This window comes from Martes martes (genome assembly GCF_963455335.1).
Source record: "Martes martes genome assembly, chromosome: 11".
Lineage (NCBI taxonomy): Eukaryota > Metazoa > Chordata > Mammalia > Carnivora > Mustelidae > Martes > Martes martes.
The window spans coordinates 24,504,132-24,526,831 of NC_137899.1; the positions used below are offsets into that span (position 1 = coordinate 24,504,132).

Sequence of the window (22,700 nt, forward strand, 5' to 3'; positions counted from 1 at the left end):
CTGCTCTCAGATGGCAATGAGAGAGGGGGTTTGATGTTTGTTCAAATCCTTTCACTGAATCACAGGAAAAGCACTTCCACAGATCAAAAGAAATGGAAACATCCTACAGGAATAAACGGCTACAAAAATCAATATGATTGACTTTACATGAAAAATTCTGTGTTCGTGCTTGATAAAGTTGTTTATATTGCCTATAGAGAACAGAAATATCAAAGGTCTCACACACAAACACACACACAGAGAATATTGAATTGTCCTTATATCTGCATACCATACATTAGGTATAAATATAATCATTCTGCCCAGAGTATCTATAAAAATTAGCAGTAATCAATGAGTAACTTACTTAAATCCCGAGTCACTTAATGTTATATCCAAGGGTGCTTCGAACTGTCAAAAAGTCATGAGAAAACAAACCAAAAAATGACATTAATTTAGCAATAATAGCTCTAAAACCCAGAGCAAGTCTGACAATGCTGTGCTTGCCTACTGATGAAAAGTCCTTTTAACCATCATTATCTTAAGATGTTATCCCCCAGGGGCACCTGAGTGGCTCAGTGGGTTAAAGCCTCTGCCTTCAGCTCGGGTCATGATCCTGGGGTCCTGGGATCGAGCCCTGCACCCTGCATCCGGCTCTCTGCTCAGTGGGGAGCCTGCTTCCTCCCTTCTCTCTCTGCCTGCCTCTCTGCCTACTTGTGATGTCTGTCAAATAAATAAATAAAATCTTTTAAAAAAAAAATGATGTTGTCCCCCAAATTCACAGCACAGGAAGTCCATTGGGAATATTCTAGAGTTTACACACAATCAGAGGCTTGGTGTATATTTATTTCTTAAAGGGCTAATACTTGACAAACTTTGCCTCAGCTTTGAATATCATAAATGGGTTATATAATACGCCAATCAGGAGGGGTAGACTTTTTACAAGACACAGATGACCATGCACGGAGGGAAGGACTGGATGCCTTTAGAAGAAGAATGAGTGAGTTTAAAAAAAAAAAAAAAAGGGCAGGAGGAATAAATGAAATTCTTGTAATGCTATGATATCAATCTATATAGGATACCAGTACTAATCCTAGTGAAGAATAACATTCTCTTCATCACAGGTAAAGATATTTAGGACTCCTCCCCACAAGACCAGCATTCCAAATGGCTTTGCCAGGAGTGATGCTAGATTTTTACTAATTAGACGATACACTCTCATTGATGTTTTAGCTTTCTCTCAAATCCACCATCCTCACAAGTCTTTTTGGGTTGACTGACTTTTAACCACTTAAAGCTATCTACTATAGACCATACCTACTACCTTCTACACGTCCTCACTCATACGCTTGTGTCTTTAATAAGAGGTATTCGATTAGCAGAAATTTCCTGTGTGCTCTTCGAATCACCTGTGTTTACTGTATTTGTCACTCATGCAAGTGACTAACACAACAAGAATGCTAAAATGCTATTTCTGATAACAGCTCTCTTTAAAAGGAGGCCATGTGTCCTAAAATTTCCTATTGCCCATCATTCTCTTGGACTTACCATTAAGTTAAACTTCCCATCAGCAGAAAACTGGATGCATTTTAAGACACTCCTTGATATCTAAAAGAGAAAAGAGAATAAATGACAAATTACAAAAAAAGAAGAAAATCAACAAAGGGCACCTGACTGGCTTAGGTGGTAGAGTGTGCAACTCTTGATCTTGGGGTTTTGAGTTTGAACCTCACATGGGTTTAGAGATGCAGTGATTAATAAATTATAATAATGAGAATGTCCAAATTAAGTTGTTCTGGGGAAAAGGAGGCCAGTGAACTAGTTTTTACCTTCAGGTCAATGTAGTATAATCTCTGCTCTGACATATCCCATTGAGCCCAAACAAAATCCTCAGCTACCCTCTCTCTTGGGAGATGGCCAGAGTCTTTAAGTACCTAAAGAGGCAAAGAGATTTTAGAGATAACCAACTATTTTAAAGGAGACTATTTCTGGATTTATGATTTTGCATATTTTATCTTTATAATACAGGTAAATATTTCCACAGTTTATTTTTAGCATTCCCCTACCCCCAACACATACACACGGAAAGCCTTTCCAGAAAAGACTAAAGGCATGATTTAATTACTAGCTCTTTCCAAACACTCTATAACAAACTATATTATTCTTGTCCCTAGTTAGCCAGACGGGCTGAGGCTGTTGAAGGCAAAGACACACCTACCACAAATCAACACCGGGGCCAACAGAAGATTCAAAGCTTCCCATTCGATACATAGCCTGCTCAGGTGTCTGTAGACAAAGGGGCTTTACCACCAAAGATAGCAGCTGTGATGCCAAGGAAAGAACTCAGGCCTGGGGATGGGGAAAACTGTCCCCCAGATCGGCCATAAGCTATTCTTGTGTCTTTGGTCATGCTTCTTACCTTTATGTCTTCCGCAGTGAGTATGGTGATACTGCCCCTCCTTCAAGACCCAACTTAGGCATGGCCTCCTGTACAAAGCCCTCCCTCACCTCCTCCCAAGGCAAAGCTCCTCCCCTCTGTATTCTTACGGTACTCTGGCGTACTTCTATTACCGTTACAGTGAACTAATGCTGTAAGTCTACCCCGATGCACTTTCCTACAACACCTTTATATTCTCAACTTCTGTTCTCAATAAGATTCTAAACTTTGGGCAATGCATCTTGTTTCTATTCTTCTGAAATGTGTTCAATTAGAACAGATTTGGGGACCCGATAAAGGTATATATATACTACAAGAACATGATCATCAGAGTGTGGTCACCCAGATGCACATCTCAATTTTGTCCCTCTCTAGAGTTCCCTCATCTCTGGGAGCCTTGCTTGCTCTGAAAACATGGGGATAATTAAACCACTGCCTATCTGCCACACGATGTTGTTATGAATGCATGGAACCACACACTGCCTTGAGAAGCTGTCATCTAAGCCCTTAAAGATATGGACAGTGGGGGCCCCTGGGGGCTCAGTCAATTAGGCATCTGACTTTTGGTTTCAGCTCAGGTTGTGCTCTCAGGGTCCTGGGATCAACTCCCATGCCTGCTCTGCGCTCAGTGGGGTGTCTGCTCGAGACTTTCTCTCCCTCTGCTCCTTCCCCATATATGTGTGTGCTCTCTCTTTCAAATAAATAAATAAATCTTAAAAAAAGAAGAAGAACAAGAACAAGAACAAGAAGGAGGGCAGCGATGCTTCAGAGGAGGGCAGGCAAGGATGATGGTGTGCTGTGGCCACACCACGTTGGTCGCTGACAGGTGTCCCCTGGCCTCACTCTGCCGTAGCTTCATGGCTCCCAGCCCTTCTTCTATCTATCTTCCTCTGTCTATCCCCATTCCTGGTCTTGTTTATTTCACTGACCCTGGATTGTTTATGTGACTGTCTCCTCTAAATTCGCATTGCTGGCTTTGGGATTCTGCCTTGGTTCGTCTTCCTCTCTAGCCTCTTTTCTGACCCCGGGCCAAGCCTGGCATCTGTAGCCTGCCACAATGCCCCTGGTGGCCCAGGGCTCCAGCGATACACTTTCTAGTCATTTTCCAGCCAGGCCTCTTCATTTGAGGCTTTCAATCAGAGATATATAATAAATAAATACCATTTTCCATTTCATGTTCTTCATGTAACTTTAAAATTAAAATCTTCAGAGAAGGATTATTTTGATGCAAGCTATTTAAATATTGAAGGAAGTAATTTTTAATATCAATAATATGTTATGATCTTTCATGGTCAAGAAAAAAGACAACCCAATAGAAAAATAGACAAGGATATAACTAAGCAATTTTCAGAAAAACAAATTCACACAGCCAGTGATATTAATGGAAATACCAACTAAAATAATAATGTTATCAACTTAACCCTCAACAAATTGGAAATATTTTTTAAAAAGGGCAAATGCACCTATGACTGGTATGGATAGAGGGAAGGGGTACTCTTACCCATTGCTTGTACAACTGCGAATTGTTACAAGGTTTTTTGGAAAGCAAGCTAGCAAAATCTATTGAAATATATTAAATGCATATACCTGTCAACCCAACTATCCATCCCTGAGGATTTAGCCCAAAGAAATATGTGTACCAAATACGTAAAGCTATAAAAAAATTTTGAGATGATTTGTAACACACACAGATGAAAAACAACAACAAAGAAGTGGCAATCAAGTGAGTGTCCACCCAAGGGAGAATGACTGAAACTGTGTACATCCATACCAGGGACCATTATGTACTTCTAAAAAGAATGAATTGACCTATTCTGGTTGACTTGTAGATAATGCCACAAAGTTGAATGAGGAAGAAGTGAAGGATAAACCCCTGGGTGTGTCAGGGGTGGGGATGGCAAATACACAGGTTCAGAGAAGTACATGAAAGAAAACATAATAGGTTACAGACAAAAGTTAGAGGTGAAAAGGCAAGGGAGAAGTGGAATACAAGCAATAAAAAAAAAGAAAAAAGAAGACAATTGAACTATAGAACTATATATACCTCCTCTTTTATATAGATATACATATATGTATGTGTATATATATATATAAAAACATATGTTATGATCCCATTTATTTTACATATGTCTAAAAATTAGGGGGGAAAGTGTTCTATCTCCATTTAAAAACCTATAGGAGGGGCGCCTGGGTGGCTCAGTGGGTTAAGCCTCTGCCTTCAGCTCGGGTCATGATCTCAGGGTTCAGGGATCGAGTCCCGCGTCGGGCTCTCTGCTCTGCAGGGAGCCTGCTTCCTCCTCTCTCTCTCTCTCTGCCTGCCTCTCTGCCTACTTGTGATCTCTGTCTGTCGAATAAATAAATAAAATATTTTAAAAAAATAAAAAATAAAAAATAAAAATAAAAACCTATAGGAATAACCCTGATATATGAAGTCAAAAGCAAAAACCAAAATGGCCAATTAACATACATATTATGATTCTATTTTGGTAAAAACAACTGAATCCGTGCATGTGCACCCAACTGCGTGTAAAGGTGCGGAAAGAGTCCCACAAGGCTGTCTTGAGTTACCTCAGGAGACTGAGGTTGGAGAGTGAGGTCAAGATAAAGGAGATAATTAACTCCTTTACATGTCTTGTATTATTCCACATGTTACAACAGCAAGTCTCTAATGTGAAAGACATGAAATAAAGAAAGTAGTCTGGGTCTATAACATTACTCTATCTTTAACAGTCTCGAAATGCCACTCTGTGGGGAAAAAACTTCGAAGTAAAAGAGATTTCAAATATTTACCACTCTATTTCCATCTTCTTGGATGACTTGGATACGAAACTTTTCAATATCTTTAAAAAGAGAAACAAGAGAAAGACAGTTGAACCTTTATAAAAATCGTGAGCACTTTTTTACCCCTAACAGTGGTGAACCTTGATTTATAAAGACAAAGCAGATTAATCAGCCGGTTGGAAAAACAGTATCATTACACACAGCAGTTTCATGATACAAGTACAAAACAAACCCCACCTTTCTCCAGACTCCCTCTACCGTCTAGCGCTAACCCAGCATATACTCTGCTCTTCAATATCAATAATACATAAAGCATTTCGCCCTTCTCCTTCCCCGGGTTCCCCCAAATGTTGGCCTTCCCTGCACCACCAGTCTTATTTGTAGCTAACACTTGTTCCTTTGGCCGAGTTTATCTCTAAGCACTTCCCAAATGGTCCTATTCTCTCAGTAAGCAATCTAGATTTGGTCATACTTAACCTTCTGCCAGTTCTAGTTACAAAAAGGTGGGATAGATAATTGGTCATGAGCATAGACACTGAACACAAACCTAAGCCTCTCAGGCCTGTCCTTCCCATTATAATCAGCAGTCCCATTTTGTATCATGAAAGACGGCTTACTAGATAAGATCCACCAGTGGGTTTTGTCCCTTCTCTGCCACCTTTCCCACCCAAAATTGCAAATAAACTTCATTAAAGGACAACCCATTCTTATATGCCTCCACCTGAATTTGACCAAGTATGTGTCTTCAATTCTTCTGGCTTCTAATACCTTCCCCTTTCTCAATCTGAGGTAACAGACATCTTAAAGAAGGATGAACTAAAGAAGGTAAAAATGATGTCCATAACTGTCCTACACTCTACCATGTGACAAAAGTGGAAATCCATGCATGTAGGAGGCCATCATTCCCAGGACGGGGGAACAGAGCAGAGCCAAGGGAACAAGTGGAGGCAGAAAGAAAAGCCCTTCCATAGGAGTGCTAGGTCTTAAATGGACATCAAAGGTCAGTTGGACCTTTAGGACTGGTAAGTGGACATCTAGAAGATTCAGTCAAGTTCCATACTTGACTAAGAGATGTGCCCTTCATGTTCATATATACTGGTAAAAGACACACTTACATTTCTCTTCTGAAATCAGTAACAGATGGTTCTCGGCAAGAGGGCGACTTTCCACATGTGGGTAGAGAAACTGAAAAAGGAAATGAATCAAAGTCATAAGCAGCAACTACCTTGCTTATACAAATATTTCAAAAGTTTCTGATCACTGCACTACTACTTACCACAGAAGGTGCTGGGAACAATAGAATAGTTGAGGCAAATCACACACGCGCACGTGCGCGCGCGCGCACACACACACACACATTATAGACAGAGGCAAAGAGGAAAAAGAAACACTTTCAGGAGCTCAGTTTCCAGGGGGAAATTGACGGCAGGTCCAACATAATTCATCTCCACAAGGTTAAAGTAGAAGCTATTTCTAGAGATGAGGCTCCCTATTTTGGAATACGTGATTCTGAAGCCAATCAGAAACAATATAAGCAACAGCTGTACAGAAAGTTCTTTTCCACGTGCACAAAAAAAGTGGTCAATATGTCTGTTTTGCAGCTAAGCTTCGTATCTAATTTGACAACCCAGTAAACACAAGCTCTCCAACAACTTCCAAAGTAGTCCCCCATCCAAGAGACAAAGCACAATGTAACGTGGGACTTTCCAAGAAAGAACGGTGAGTCACAGCGTGGCATGCGGTGGAGGATTTACAAGCCTCAAATAATAGAATGACTGCCCCGGGAAGAAAAGGCTTGATCCGCCCCATTCCTCCTTGTCTGTGCCCTCCCATATGTGCCAGCCCACAGGACAAAGCGGCCAGCCAGAAACACAGGCCTGACGCTATAAGCCGTGATAATGAGGGAAAAGGGTCCTGGGATGACTCCAGTGACTTAATTCTTTCAACATCAAAAGGGTAACTAGAAATGAGCAGTTTTATTTTGTAACATGAAAGACAGCTTACGAGATAGGATCCGCCAGTGGATTTTGGTTTTTCCCTCCAACCCTCAAAGCACAATGAAAGAATATAACCCTTTTAGGTCCCTACTTTATAGTCGGCAGCCTCTCTAAAGACTAGGAAAAATTTTGACAAAAGATACTCACTGGCGCCCTAACTTTTCGTGCTGACGAAATGGAAATACAACTGGTAAATTTTTCAAATTGTCTGTTGTCAAGTTTCCTTTTTAGAATTGAGAAACAAAACATTAACTATACATCATTTCTCCACAGCAAAAACTTCAAAATTATACAACAGATAGCAATGCAGAACTCAGTTACGAAAATAATGTAGAACCGGGGTGCCTGGGTGGCTCAATGGGTTAAAGCCTCTGCCTTTGGCTCAGGTCATGATCCCAGGGTCCTGGGATCGAGTCCCGCATCAGACTCTCTGCTTAGCAGGGAGCCTGCTTCCTCCTCTCTCTGCCTGCCTCTCTGCCTACTTGTGATCTCTGTCTGTTAAATAAATAAATAAAATCTTTAAAAAAAAAAAAAAAGAAAGAAAGAAAGAAAGGAAGAAAATAATGTAGAACCTATTATGTCTTGATTTTGTGAAACTGTGCACATTAGACAGGAAACTGTGTACTGGGGTCGAGGAGCAAAGCTGAGTGACACCATACGGATAATGAAAGAGCAAACACTCAGAGCCTCATGACAAGGAGATGGTCCTACAGAAGACAGTTCAGCCTCCCTTGGGACCACAGAGGTGGCCAAGGCATGCTTGCTTAGGACTATGACCTGGAGGAAGATGCTGACAAGTTCTAAACCTCTGTCTGGTCTTTGTGTGGCCATCAGTAATAACATGATTTTAAAAGTTCCACTATGTGGTGGAGGTTTTCCTTCTATGACAAGGCAGCCCTAGAGCCTGGAAGTAAGACTACAGACAGACAGGCTTCAGCAAAAAAACAATTCCAAAGTTTTGTTTGGATTTTGCAGTATCAGTAGAAATCTGTATAGATTACATCATATTAGGGGAATATTTATCTTCACCACTATGGAACTAGACTCTGATGATTAATTCCGGTTGGCAGATACGTACTATAGGTGGGTATCTGGAACTATCTGGAAGACGCAGGGCATGCTGGTAGGCAATTCTCAGAAGCGACCATATTGGGATCCAAGCCCCACCCACTCCTGTCCTCCTAAAGTTTCTCTCTGAAGGCAGTCGAGGCTGTACATACAGACTTGGGGATGCACTACCGGAGATCACCATGAATGTTTTGGTAAGGAAAGGGAGACAGGTTGCAGGTCAAGACCAAACTCAGTGGACCATGAATGGCATTTCTGTAAAGGGGAGAGGGAGAGGGCAAGGGGGTTAGAGGCTTGCCCTGCATGGAGGTTTGCGGAAGTTTTCTCCCCTCAGAGGGACATGCATGAGGAGCAGCGAGAAGGGCTAGGAACAGAGATGGGTCCACAAAACAAGGACAGGGTTTTGTTTTAAGATTTTATTTATTTATTTATTCATTCATTCATTCATTCATTTATTTATTTATTTGTCAGAGAGAAAGAGACCACGAGAGGAGGAACACAAGTAGGGAGAGTGGGAGAGGAAGAAGCAGGCTCTCTGCTGAGCAGGGAGCCTGATGGGGGGCTTGATCACAGGACCCTGGGCTCATGACCTGAGCCAAAGGCAGTCACACAATGACTGAGCCACCCAGGCACCCCAACAAGGACAGGTTTTACTTCATTTGGACGGGGACTTTCCCTTTGGCCTAAGGAAGCAGTCATGTGTCATGTACTATTCTTTTTTTTAAATTGAGATGAAATTTGCATAGCAGAAAAATCACCTTTTTAACTGTTTTAAATTGTACGATTCAGTAATTGTTAATAGATTCGCAATGCTGTGCGACCACATACTTATAAAAGCTCTTGCCCTTCCAGGGCTCTGATTCCCTTTAGCTGCCTCCACCCTTCAATAACGTCTCCACTGCCAGACACAGCCATGGATGGAGATGCTAAGGAAGCCAAAAGAACAGGCCAGAAAAGTAAAGTATGGTCTGTCTCAAAGTCACCCCAGTACTGATGACAGTGTAGACACAGCAGCTTCCTGGGGGAGGAGGAAGGTGGTCCAGGAGCTCGGCGCCAGGCCCTGACTGGGAGCAGGCCATAGCTGCTGGTTAAGACAAGAGGGGGCAGATGGGAGAGAAGCCCCCTCCTGACCCACTGCAAGAGGGAGACCCAGAGGCTCGAGGCGGAGAGGAGGTAGGGGGGACGCTCCAGCCCTGCACAGTCTACGGATTGCCACCAACACCACCGTGAGTGGAATACCGAACGGCCGCTCCCACAGGAAATGCAAGGATATGTGCCAACCAAGTAGTACATAACCTTGTTTCATGTGTGCTCCATTTTAAAGAGCTCTTATTTAATAGACATTGTTGATCCATTAGCATTGAACTCATGGGCAACAGCGCCGTAATCTCATGCCTAAATGCAGCTTATCTAACCCACATATTTTCTCTACGAACCACAGCTCAGCCTTCTCGCGCTCAGGCACCTGACACAGCTCTCGGGCGCTCTGCGTGGGAAACAGCTTCAATAGTGAAATCACCAGTGAAAAGCCCCCAAATGTGAAAATCATGGCACTAAAGAGATCGTGAAAACGACACCTGTTTATAGGGAGAGAGGTGAGCCGAGAAGCTGAGTGTCACCTTGCTCAGCCTCAGCTGGGTGACAAATTTTTCACCGCTGCGCGCATGTCTGCAGACGAGTATAAAAGCACCGCGAGTACTGACTTTGGTGTTACAAATAGACTGTGGTGATTAGTACAACTCACAGGTTCAGAGCGTGTAAGTAAAGAAGACGGACTATGCCTGGTCCACCTGCCCCAGACACATGGTGCTTCCGGGTCCTTCCACGGAGCTGATAAAGTTGGGGATTAAGCCATTTATTCCTATTTACTCTGAACTACAGGAGTACATTACATAAACCATTTTTTAAACTTACCTTCGATGTGTGTTGGGAGTCAGTATTTTATGAAGTCAAAACATTACATGACTCTCAGACAAACCATGATAAAACAGAGTCAGAAGAGCTAGGTTGAGTGTGATTTCCGCGTTTGCAAAGGGTAAGCGGATAATTCCAGCCAGACCCATCTACCAGATTGCTTTGAGGATTAAATGTGATAATGGCTGTGAAAACACTCAGGTTTCACACCTTCTGATTATCGAGATGAATGGTGGCCACGAGCTCCGTGCTTACCTGCACCCAAATGTAGCTATCCACGGCTTTTAAAACCTTCACATTGTTAACAGGGTAGATTTCAACCAACAAAGTTAAACACTTTGATCCTACAAAGAAAAAGAGGCTTTTAGTAACGGAAGATTAGAATAGAATGTCTTTTGTCATCTTCTCCACTGCAGTCCAAACTTTGAAAGTGTAAATACGTTACCTACTGTGCTAGCTCTTCCGACAGGAAAAGTAATTTTCTTAAAATTTACTTTGACAGTTCTTAAAACCCACAACAGATGAAGAAAACTTCATGGAGGAGAAACTGATATACATAGAGAGAGGACCAAGCGCCTGCCCATTCCTCAGCCACTTAGCACAGCCTCACAGGCCCTCTGGGCTTCTAAGTCTAAGCAAACACAACTCCATTCACCATCACTCCCGATTCTGCAGCACAAGGGCAAATAGCGCTTGTGGGTGAAAACGTAAAGATATTTCTGATGCATGACCATGCCCCAGTTGGCAGCTGAAGAGGACAGGGGCCTGACTTCCCTCTGGGATGGTGGTGGAGCTGGGCTGATAAAGACCCACTTAGTTCCTCAGTGTCACATTGCAGTGAATGTCATAAAAGATAACAATGAGGAGGAAGTCCTTGGACACAGGCTAGAACAGGATCACCACAGATATCCACATTTAGGCCAACAGTCCGCCTTCCCCAAGATGAAATCTCAGACAAGGAGTTGCCTGAGAGCTGAGTCCTTACAAAGACTAATATTCTCAGGGGCTTTTTCAAGGACTTTCTTTTGAATAAAAATGTACAATTTCAGGACAAGCACAGCAGCCTGGAATTGAGTCAATGCCGATTTTCACTATTTAAGAAACTAACCTGACAGCAATAAAGGCAAAGAATTGAAAACGATTCCTGTGATGTGGTCTTAGGATGGCGAGCACGGGATATCTTTGTAAAACACGTCTTTTAAAGATGATTGAAAAACCAAGACAGTGAGTTACTATGTAGGAACCCAAATATACAAGGACAGAACAAGTGAAAATCAAGTATTGTTTGGTCAGCGGTACTTGGAGCTTAGGATAAAAATCCCAGTGACAGGATCAGAAGCCAGGTCAAAAGGGCTATACTTCTAATAACTGGGACAGAGGTAAAGGTGAGGAGCATTGGTAATCTGCTTGATAACTCAAAAAAGGAAAAAAAAAGTCTCTAGGAATAAGAAAGACATTGGTGTCAGAGTGCCTGGGTGGCTTGGTGGGTTGAGCATCTGACTCTCGATTTCAGCTCAGGTCATGGTCTCGGGGTTGTGAGATTGAGCCCCGCATCGGGCTCCCTGCTCAGTAGGGAGTCTGCTTGAGATTCTTCCCCCCACTTTCTCCCTCCCCTTCTGCTCCTCTCCCCATTAACATGTGCTTGTTCTCTCTCCCTCTAATAAATAAATAAAATCTTTTTGAAAAGAAAGACAGTAGTGTCAAAGATGTTTGAGAAGAAAAACAGAAATGCTTTGTGAAATGTGAGAATGAGGAAAAAAGCAATTTTCCTTATTGTTATTTTACATTGTGTAAATAATTAAATTAATAATTCCAGTTACTATATTAAGTGGTACAAGCTGACATTTGGCTATTTAAGGTCTTCCCCTAAAAGTTTATATATCCCATTTGGAAAAAAAAAATTTTTACAGGACAGGCAGGGGAACCTCCTTGGAGGAAGAGTAAAGAATTTAGACTTTTTGCTAATGAGCTTGATAAGCAGCCATCAGCTAAATTCACTTGACTTTAAAATGGGAGGATTTTCAAGAACAGAAACCATCTTCCTACACTGATTTTTCCCTTTTGGGGGGGCAGCCTGGACACCTAACTAATAAGCATAATGATAAGAGTAATCATGCAAACAGGAATTTCTCTCAGTAACATACCAGGTGCTTTCATGGTGTTATATGACGTACTCTGGATTAGGACTCTAGAGACATCTGTTCCAGTTTACACTCTGCTGCTAACCTAACAGACACTTTTCAGAAAGGACAAAGTATTCCTAGGCTTCCGAGCCCTGTTATTAAAAAAAGACAAAAACTAGAGAATCGGATCACTTCTACAACCACAGTCAGTCATGAAAGTCCATGATTCGAAGAAGTGCTTAAAGTCTTAGGAAGTTTGAGAATCCAGGTGTCAGCGGAGCCTGGGAGGGCATCAGCGTAGGGTATGGCAGATCCAGACAGGCTGTGGATACCACAAAAAGTAGAGACGGCAGGAACAAAAGTGACAATTCGGAAGGATCTTGAGGGCACATCACTAAGCGAAATCAGAGAAGGAGGACAAATACCGTATCATCTCTCTAATGTGTGGGCTTCTGGAAAGAGGAAAGAAATCCCCAAGCTCATAGATACAGAGAACCAACTGGCAGTTACAAGAGATGAGGGTGGAGAATGGGAGAAACAAGTGCACTGCTTTGTTTTTTTAGTTTAAATAAATTGAACAAAATTAAAAAAAAATAAAAGCATAAGGATGGGCATGGCATGGAGAGGGTAGAGAATGGGCAAAAGAATCTGGTCTGATGCAAGTGAAGACACATGATGCCAAGGTCGGAAGAGTCTAGCAGGGTCTGGATCGGAAGCAGCTCTGGTTTCTGGAGCTCCTGAACCAAACCACAGCTCCATGGAGCGTCCGCTGCTCTTGACTCTATAATGGTGCAGGAGGCCTTGGGAGTCTCGGGGCAGTGGGGCCCAGCACACAGGGCCACCCCCATAGCTGCCCAGCGGGCCGGCGCTGTGCCTGAAGCAAATGTGACTCCACAGGGGAGGGTGAAGGGGGCAGCTAGGTCCTGTTCTTCTTCCTTTTTTCTTTTCTTTTCTTTCTTTTTTTTTTTTTTAAAGAAAGCTCTATGCCCAACATGGGGCTTGAACTCGCAACCCTGAGATCAGAAGCTGCATGTTCGACTGACTGAGCCAGCCATGTTCCTCTTTTTTTTTTTTAATTTTTTAAATTTTTAATGATTTTATTTATTTATTTATTTGACAGACAGAGATCACAAGTAGGCAGAGAGGCAGGCAGAGAGAGAGGAGGAAGCAGGCTCCCTGCTGAGCAGAGAGCCAGATGCGGGGCTCGATCCCAGGACCCTGGGACCATGACCCGAGCCGAAGGCAGAGGCTTTAACCCACTGAGCCACCCAGGCGCCCCCATGTGCCTCCTCTTTTACTACTTCCTAAACTAAACATTAATCTGCCACAGCCACAGCCAAGAAGAAAAGCACTATGGATAAAAACTGTGTTGCCAAGTTTGTGGACCAAAGGACCCTATCTTATTCATGTGGAAGATGTTACAGTTTGTCTCAGTTGCAACGGAAAAATCTCATTATAAGCAACAGAGCGTTAAACATTACCTCCAGGCAAACTACACTTTATAATCAAATGGCTTATCGGGTCATTCATGGGCAGATAAAACAAGGCTTTCCAAAATATTTGTTCAAAGGATAAAACGCCATAATAAAGTCTACAGTGCTTTCTAGTCACATCATTTCTGAACTCTTAACTGAACGAAGGCCTTGTAGGGTCTCTATGATCTGCCTATACTTCAGCCCTGTTTTCCTCTGGCCTCAGTTCCTACCACTCTGCTCTTTTTCCGTTCAGCCTCATTGACCTCCTCACTCTCCTTATCAGCAAGTCCACCAAGTACACTCTGGCCCCAGGACCTTTGTGCTGGTGTTGTCCGTGTCAGAAATGTGCCTTCCCCACAGCCACATGCTTGCTCCCTCCCTTCATTCAGATCTATTTAAACACTCCCCTAACAGCGCTTCCTAGGATCATCCCTCAAATAAACTAACTGCATTCAGATGCTTGCCTCAGACTCCACTTAGAGGGAAAACCCAAACTAAGACAAGAGGGCTATGGTGTGAGGGAGCGGGGAGCGTGAAACAGGAAGGAGAATCCTCCAGCAAGTGGGACCTTATCAAATTCATGACTACCTTGGGACTTGAGCTGCATGGAGGACACCTCAGAATTATCCACTTCCAGGACGAAAAGGGGAGTATTTATCCTTCTGCTCGCCTTGCCCCCTCATTGGTCACGGCTTGTCCTATTGGGAATCCTTCCCAGCCACACTTCCAGGCCACACACACACAGGTAGTGAATATTTTCCCATGGGCTCTGGGCAAAAAGCAAGAAGCAGGCCGAGCAGCCGAGTTAAGGCGCTGTCTGTCAAGTTAAGTCTGGGCAGCGCGGGTTCTTACTGCAGCAGCTGGCCTAAAAGGTGAACTGACAAGATATAAAGCATCAGGAAGCCAATACAATACACCTAACGACATTCCTTCTAGTATGTTGAAAGACGTGATCAGATAATCTCACTGGAGGGGCATCAAACTTTAAAGACTGAGTAGGCAGACCTGAACAGGATTTTTTTTTTTTTAAAGATTTATTGATTTTAGAGAGAAAGAGAGAGCTGAGGAGAGGGGCAGAGGGAGAGGGAGAGCGCCTCAAACAGACTTCCCACTGAGCATGGAGCCCAACATGGGGCTCATGATCCCAAGATCATAACCCGAGCCAAAACCAAGAGTCAGACGCTTAAATGACTGAGCCACCCAGGTACCCCCTGAATAGGATTTAATTTAATAAAACTTACAATAAAGTTCATCTGAAAGTATATATATTTTTTCAAGATTTTATTTATTTGTGAGAGAAAGAGAGCATGAATGAGGGGAGGGGCATTGGGAGAGGGAGAAGCAGACTCCCCACTGAGCAGCAAGCCTGATGTGGGGCTCAATCCCAGAACCCTGGGACCATGACGTGAGCTGAAGGCAGATGCTTAGCTGACTGAGCCACCCAGGCGCCCCTGAAAGTACCTTTTATAACGTACATAATCGTCACTGTTGTGTATGACGATCAGGCATGGATGGTAAACATCACGTAAAGAATACAGGTTCCACTGGGTTTGCCAGCAAAATAAAGATTTCCTGAGGCTAAAAGGAATAAGGGCCGAAAAGGCCTGAGCAGAATTTCTTAAAAATATTTGAGCCAACATTTAAAAATTAAAGTTTTACACAAAAGTTCATACTTCCCTTGGTAAATTGAAAAGCTGATCCCCTAGGGTTACAGCCCTCCTCTGAAGATGGGACCAAGCTCCATGGCATACCCCCACCCACCACTTAGTCCCCAGAGCTCACCATGAGGGCACCTGCTACACCTCTCTCGTATCCAGAGTGCCTCACCCCCTGAAGGCACTCACTTGTTGAGCTCTGGACAGATGGATGACACAAAATGTTAAAAAGGAGGGAACATCACATAGATAATAAACTACAGAGTGGGTCCTGGCAAGTGAGAATTTTTATTTAGAATTGATGGTCTATTCACAATGTATTAGGTATGGGTTAACAGCTCATCAGATTAAAAAAAAATTATATTCTTGAAGGAATATGAACCCCTTCCCAGCTCTTTTTGCACCACCTTCTGATCACAGGGTTCTAGTATGTTCTCAGTGTTTATTTGTCTGCAAGTGCTAATTGCCTTTTTAATACCTCTACTATTCACTGTCACATTATATTCTGTACTTTCTTGTTTACTTGAGAAAAAAACTGCAGAACATTTTCATGCTTGACATGACCTTTGCCTTTTTATTCTGAGATAAAGCTATTTGTAAAGTTGCTTGTAATTTGACTTAGTAGTGAATAAATCTTCATCTTTCAACAGGCACTAAAAAAATAGAATGTAATACCTGGTTGAAGCTCATTCTTTCTTCCTTCTTTAGTAAAATGAACTAAACTTGCCGCTAGTGGAAAAAGAAAAAAGAAAAAAAACATCCATTAGCAAATGATCCACGCAGTGGCTGGTTAAAATCTACCACTTTATACCTGAAGTAAGTGAGGGCTCAAAGGATCTGTCAGTGGATGATTAAGGTAACGCAGAAAGCATTCTTTTTTTGTAAGTAGACTCCACAGATTTTTTAGTTCAAAATTAATCTCCCAAGAGCATCTTTTCCCAGAAAATCATTGTCGTAGAATAGTCAAATATTGCAAAAGTCCAAACTCAACAAATGTAGTTTAGTTCTTGACATGTAGCAATAAAAGAGTTCAACTTACCAAGCAAAGTTCTCTCACTGTTGACAGAGCAACTGACAACGTGCAAGTCTTTCTCAAATGTATAGAGATGCTATGAAAACAAAATTATTTTTTTAATTTGGAGTTTTGTATGAAAGAACAATTTTAGAATTCAAATTCCCAGTTATCATGGTGGTATCACGGTGGCCAGACATTTTAGTAAAGAACCATCAATTAACCAGTTTATCCATACTGAGAAGTTCCAGATTATTTTTTTAAGAAAAAAGTTTGCAACTGTAGGCCATAGCTGGCCCTGAATCTTAACCATGAGGCAACTTGGCCTAGAGGTTAAAAGCCTAGACCTTGAAGCCAGGCTGGACGTAGGATCAAACTCTGGTTGTGCCACTTGCTGGTTGTGTGACTAAGGACAAGTTGTTGTTCTTCTTCTTTTTTTCTTTTTTAAGATTTTATTTATTTTTTTGAGAAAGAGAGACCATAAGCAAGTGGAGGGGCAGAGGGAGAGGGAGAAGCGGACTCCCCACTGAGCAGGGAGTCTAACACAGGGCTCCATCCCAGGACCCCGGGATCACAACCTCAGCCGAAGGTAGACGCTTAACCGACTAGGCCACTCAGGCACCCCTGGACAAGTTATTCAATCTTTCTAATCTTCCATCAGTAAAATAAAAATCACAATACCTATTTCATGAAATCCTTAGAAGGATCAACTGAGATAATCCATACAAAGCACTTATACAATGCCTGTCACCCGTAATAAGCCCTCAGAAGTCAGCTGTTATAATTATTGAGAAAGTAAAGTTTTAATCAAATTACCTAACTATGATAACACTAAACTATGTCTAAGAGACTATCACAAGTACATCTACTGTAAGACTCTGATATTCAGAGCCTTGGCAAAGTAATCTTCTGTTTTTACTTATTCTTTTAAAAATTTTCTTTTAAATTCTTTTAAAAATTAACATTTCTGTTTGAAATGTTACAAGATTCCATTTCCTTATTAAATATTAAAGAAAATGAAAATGGTCATGCAGAAGGAGGATATGATATGCAAATTGAGGAAATGAAGACAATTGCAGTTATATTAGGCCAACTCTCTTACAATACCCTCAGAGAGTAAGAAAAGATCAAGAGTCTTAGACCTCAGTAGAGACCAGGCTACGAGAAACAACATGCAACAGGAGTATTAGGAAGGTAATTAATGCTTGCAGATTTACAAAAGCACTGAGAACACACTAGAATCCTATGGCTAGAAGCTGATGAAAAATGTTGTCACGAAATGCTTGATTAGAAAAAGTGAACTTTGAGTGAATAAGGGGCTCTCAATTCACGTGAGACACATTTTGGTTTCCCTTGACTCTTGCTCTGAGAGATTCTAATCTGCAAGTAAGAACAATCATCAATGTATACACTTAACTTTTAGTGTTTTACTCTTTTATTTTTTTTTCTTTTTTTTTTTTAAAGATTTTATTTATTTATTTGACAGAGAGAGAGAGATCACAAGTAGGCAGAGAGGCAGGCAGAGAGAGTGAGAGAGGGAAGCAGGCTCCTGCCGAGCAGAGAGCCCGATGTGGGACTCGATCCCAGGACCCCGAGATCATGACCCGAGCCGAAGGCAGCGGCTTAAACCACTGAGCCACCCAGGCGCCCCTGTTTTACTCTTTTAATTATAAAATAACAAACATAGTCTCAGTGTTTAAAACATGCAAATACCACCAAATAAAAAAATCAAAGCTCTTTGCTATGCTCACTCCACATGAACTCCCTTCCAAAAGGAAACATGTTTGTAATTGACTCTGTAACCTTCCAGATCTTTTTAATATATATTTATGTTTTCTCACAAGTTTTTAAAAACATAAATGAAATGTATTATTCTGGCAACTTGTTTTGTTTTGTTTTCACATAACAGTATGTTTTGGAGAACCTTCTGTGCCAGTATATGTTTACAGACTTGTTAGTCCCTTACTGTAAGTTGTTCGTACATAGGCACAAAATGAATCCCTCACATTTGCACCAAGAATTAGATAAGACCTGTCTCATCAACCAATGTTCTATGTGTGTGGTGTGGGGAAAAATTAAGGAAAGGAAGCTGGGTTCTATACCTAGATCTTTGAGAAGAAAGAGAAGTGAAATTTAAGGAGAAACAGAACTCAGAGCCAGAGGTCATTATGAGCCCCTAAACTTCTGGGAGCATGCAAATCTCAGGAAGTTATTGGACTTCCTACATTCCTACAGAACACTGGATAACTGATTTGAGCCAATTTTGCTTAAATCTCCAAGGACTAAGAAGCTTCTGATGACGTTTCTGTCCAGAAGTCCTTGTACTTCATTTACTTATTTATTTTTAAAGATAATGGCACCGAGAGATGGTAAAAGAGAGAAGGAAGGCAAAGAAATAAAAACTAAATTTTTGAAAATGAAATGAGAATCTGTAAAAGGAAAAGGAGGCAGAAAGAAGAAAAAACTCTAAAAGCAATAATTAACGAATAATCTATGATTTACGGTGTTTTTTTACCTCATTTTGTCTGGTTCGGCAGTCATATAATCCAAAGAAGACATTTCCCTTATCATCCTTTAAAAAATTAACCAGATATTTATTACATATCATTGTTATATGGAAGTTAGGAAGGAAGTTAGGATGTTACTCTTAAACCTGCAATAATTCAATCAAGATTAGCAATAAGCACTCTAAAGTTAGCATGTCAGAAAGGGACTAAACATTTTTCAGCTAGTAATATGAGCCCAAAGAGTGAAATGGATTCAGAGCATACAGCTCTGTGAATCCGGGGGACACCGTCTAGGAGGTAGTAGAGTATGGCAAAGGAGCTAATGGTTTTGTACTTCCATGTATTTCTTCAAGGCAATATATAGGATAGAGATTGGGAGTGGCTAAAACAAGTCCACGATATTCCTATAAATAAAACTTTTTGAATCACACCATTCTTTAAATGCAGCACACTTGTAGAATACAGTTTAAACTAATTTTTTAAAAAGATTTTATTTATGGAAGTAATCTCTACACCCAACATGGGGCTCAAACTCACAACCCCAAGATCAAGAGTCTCACGCTCCACTGGCTGAGCCAGCCAGATGCCCCAACTTAAAATAACATTTGAGCAAATAAATCAGTAAATAAATAAATACAGTAGTACATCTGTGCAAAGCAAGCTGGCTACTGAAATTATTCTTTCATGTTTCCCTACAACAGTAAAGTTACTGGTAAAGTTAAATTTTTATTCCTTAGAACACTTAATATTGAAAACACTTTAAGCAATAATGCCTCAAAAGTCTGAGCATTCTTATGTCTAAACAGATGATGTTGAGTAATCCTATTTAATATTTTCTCAAAGATAAAATCTTACATATTAATTAGGTTTAAATGTCTTTCAATTGGTATTTTTTCTCCTGCAAAATGGAACTGTCCATTTACTCAAAAAAATCTGAGCACCGAGTCTGAGTGTCAGACATTGTGCACAATTTTTATTTAAAAAAAAAAAAATTCCATGAAGACTGAATTCCAATCACCTTATTTAATTTCACAAAATAAAAAAGTCGCATTAAAGATCAAATGCCAACAATCTTATTCATTACCCCTCAGTAAGATATAGCATAAAATTCTATTTAAAAAAAGAACATAAATGGTTAAAACAGTAAATTCTACATTACATATATCTTACCACAATTAAAAAAAAAGAGAATATAGACATACCTTGTAGGTATAAATAATATTTCCATTTCTTTCAACATTTAGTATACGTAAGCTCTCATAATTATTTTCCAAAACACCTAAAATGATAAGAGAATAACAGCCAGTTAATATTTAACAGGGAATTTTTTTTTTTTTTTAAGAGAGCGAGCACACACATGAGCAGGGAAGAGGAGCAGAGGGTGAGGGAAAGAGAGAATCTCAAGCAGGCGCCACAGCCAGCACCGAGCCCAACCCAGGGCTCAACCTCATGAACCTGATGTCATGACCTCAGCCAAAATCAAAAGTCAGATGCTTAACTGACTGAGCCACTCAGGGCCCCCAACAGGGACTGTTTAAAAAACATATCTAACAAGTAAAGGCCAAGTGAAAAAGAACACATACTGATGATTCCATTATACAGAGTTTTTAAATAGGCAAACAAATCTATTGTGTAAGAGGTCAGAATAGTTGTGACCTTTAGGGAAGAGGAGAGGACTCGTGATTGAAAGGTATGTGTACGGAGGCCTTCCAAGGAGCTGCTAATGCTGCATGTGTTGTATACTGATACATTTATTTGGCAATAACTGAGCTGTACACTCTTAACCTACATACTTTGCTGTGTATATCTTACACTTCAATAAAGTATCTATTAGTTTTTGCCATATGTATTTTGAAGCTATGTTGTTAGAGGCATAAGAATTGAGAACTGTTATTGCTTCCTGGTGGATTGACCTATCAGGAACTCAGGAGAACTGCCTGGTGTCCCAGCAGTCGATTAAAGCAACAAGGTGAAAAAGCAAGTAACAGTCAAGCCTGTTATCACTCGGCTGTGATAGTATAAGCAAGAGTCCACATCAGAGAAGGCACCAACTTCCCAGTTCACTTCTCCCCATGGAACGACATGCTAGTTGGGGGTCAGGTAGATCGGGTGGAGAGGTGGGGAATCTCTCACTGCTGAACAAATGCCCTCCACAAAAGACTCCTACAGTGTTGTGGCCTCTGTGGCTTGGGGCAGGGAGAGGGAGATAGAGCTAAGAGTGGAAAAGTACTGAGTGACAGTGGAGAAAAAGTTATCTTCAAGGTTCCCCTCCTTCTCCTACGGAGGTAGTATCAACAGAGGTACCTGAGGAGGGTCTCTACTGATGGCTCCTGATAAGAGGCCTCTGAAGGAGGGTTCCTGGGCTGAGGACACAGCTCTGGATATGAAGATTTCCAGCCAGGGGGGCCTGAGTCTTAACTATAACTCCCTTCAGGAACTGCAGTGCACTGGCTAGACACCAAGTCTGGTTTGGGGACAGCAGCGTCCCCCCTCAAGGAGGCCTGCCACGTAAAGCTTTTGCAGGTGCTTAGGGTTGCACATTAGAAAAATCACACATGCTTTTTAACTAGGAGCTGGACGAGTTAACCCTTTTATTTACTATAAAAGGTCCTTTAATAATTATTTTTGATTTTATGTTTACTTTGTCTGATATCAGTATAGCAACATCAGCTTTCTTCTGGTTAGCATTTACGTAATTTTTTCCTATCCTTTTATTATTACTCTTCCTGTGTCCTTATACCTAAGATATGTAGTCTTACAAGCAATATCCTTTAGGGTAGGTAGGTAGTCCACTTACATTTAATCACTGATATTTGGGGTTTGGATCAATCACATTACAATTTATTTTTTATGTGACTCAATTGTTTTAGTCTTTCCTTGTCTTCTTCTGGATGAATCAAAAATCTACTATTTCATTCTCCTACTTATTATCAGTTATATATTCTTTTCTAGTCTTTCATTAGTCACCCCAAAGATTACAATACAAATCCTTGACTTGCTACGTTTTCATATTATGTGATGCCAAGAAATGTGAAGGAACTGAAACTCTCATACACTGTTAACAGGAATGTAAATTGGAAAACTCGTAGCTACTGAAGCTGAACATATATGCAGTGGAGATATACACATATTTCAGCAAATGACACATGTAATTTCTGCAGCACTATGATTCATAGTAGCCCAAACTGGAAATCCAAAATATTCATCAAGTAAAAAGAATGAATAAATTGTGGGATATCCAAACAATGGACTATTGTACAACAATCATAATAAATAACTCGCTGTAACATACAATATAAATAATAGCAAAAAAAGCCCAGTTAGTTCCCCCTCCTAAGAAAGGTATAAACTATATGATTTAATTTATGCACAAGTTTCAAAACCAGGCGAAATGAATCTATGATGCTAGATGAATGATTGCTGGAAAGGAACATGAAGGGGAACTTTGCGGTTCTATTAATGTTCTCTTTCCCGCTCTGAGTGCTAGTTACATGGGTGTGTTTCACTTTGTGAAAATCAACCGAGCTGTGCGTTTATGATTTGTGTACTTTTCTATATGAAAGCCATACTTTAACTCAAAGATAGAAAGATTCTTTACACAAAACATTTAACTTGAAAGTTAATTGACCATCATGTTTCAGCTAAAATTTTAGTATATTCCTCTCAATTCTATAATTCAAGGATTTAAACATTAGTAGATACAGCTTTGGTAATTATCACCAATTAGACAGAAATACGTTTCCCCAGTTTCC

The 22,700-nt window shown here is 40.9% G+C and overlaps 1 protein-coding gene across 4 annotated transcripts in view; it reads right to left on the reverse strand.

Moving 5' to 3' along the window:
* The window catches only part of GSAP (gamma-secretase activating protein), an 82,037-nt gene that overhangs the window by 50,766 nt on the left and 8,571 nt on the right, over nucleotides 1-22,700 (reverse strand). For 3 of the 4 annotated variants that reach the window (XR_013967621.1, XM_080817961.1, XM_080817960.1), the window contains exons 2-11: nucleotides 20,151-20,227; nucleotides 18,957-19,013; nucleotides 16,469-16,538; nucleotides 16,105-16,158; nucleotides 10,432-10,520; nucleotides 6,313-6,382; nucleotides 5,207-5,256; nucleotides 1,809-1,913; nucleotides 1,528-1,587; nucleotides 347-390 (exon numbers count right to left, since the gene is read on the reverse strand). Coding sequence is in view for 3 of the 4 variants with exons in the window: in XM_080817961.1 (XP_080674087.1) it covers nucleotides 347-390; nucleotides 1,528-1,587; nucleotides 1,809-1,913; nucleotides 5,207-5,256; nucleotides 6,313-6,382; nucleotides 10,432-10,520; nucleotides 16,105-16,158; nucleotides 16,469-16,538; nucleotides 18,957-19,013; nucleotides 20,151-20,227 (676 nt within the window). In the remaining variant the exon portion in view is untranslated. The remainder of the gene's footprint in view (nucleotides 1-346; nucleotides 391-1,527; nucleotides 1,588-1,808; nucleotides 1,914-5,206; nucleotides 5,257-6,312; nucleotides 6,383-10,431; nucleotides 10,521-16,104; nucleotides 16,159-16,468; nucleotides 16,539-18,956; nucleotides 19,014-20,150; nucleotides 20,228-22,700) is intronic. The other variant, XM_080817962.1, reaches the window with a different exon arrangement.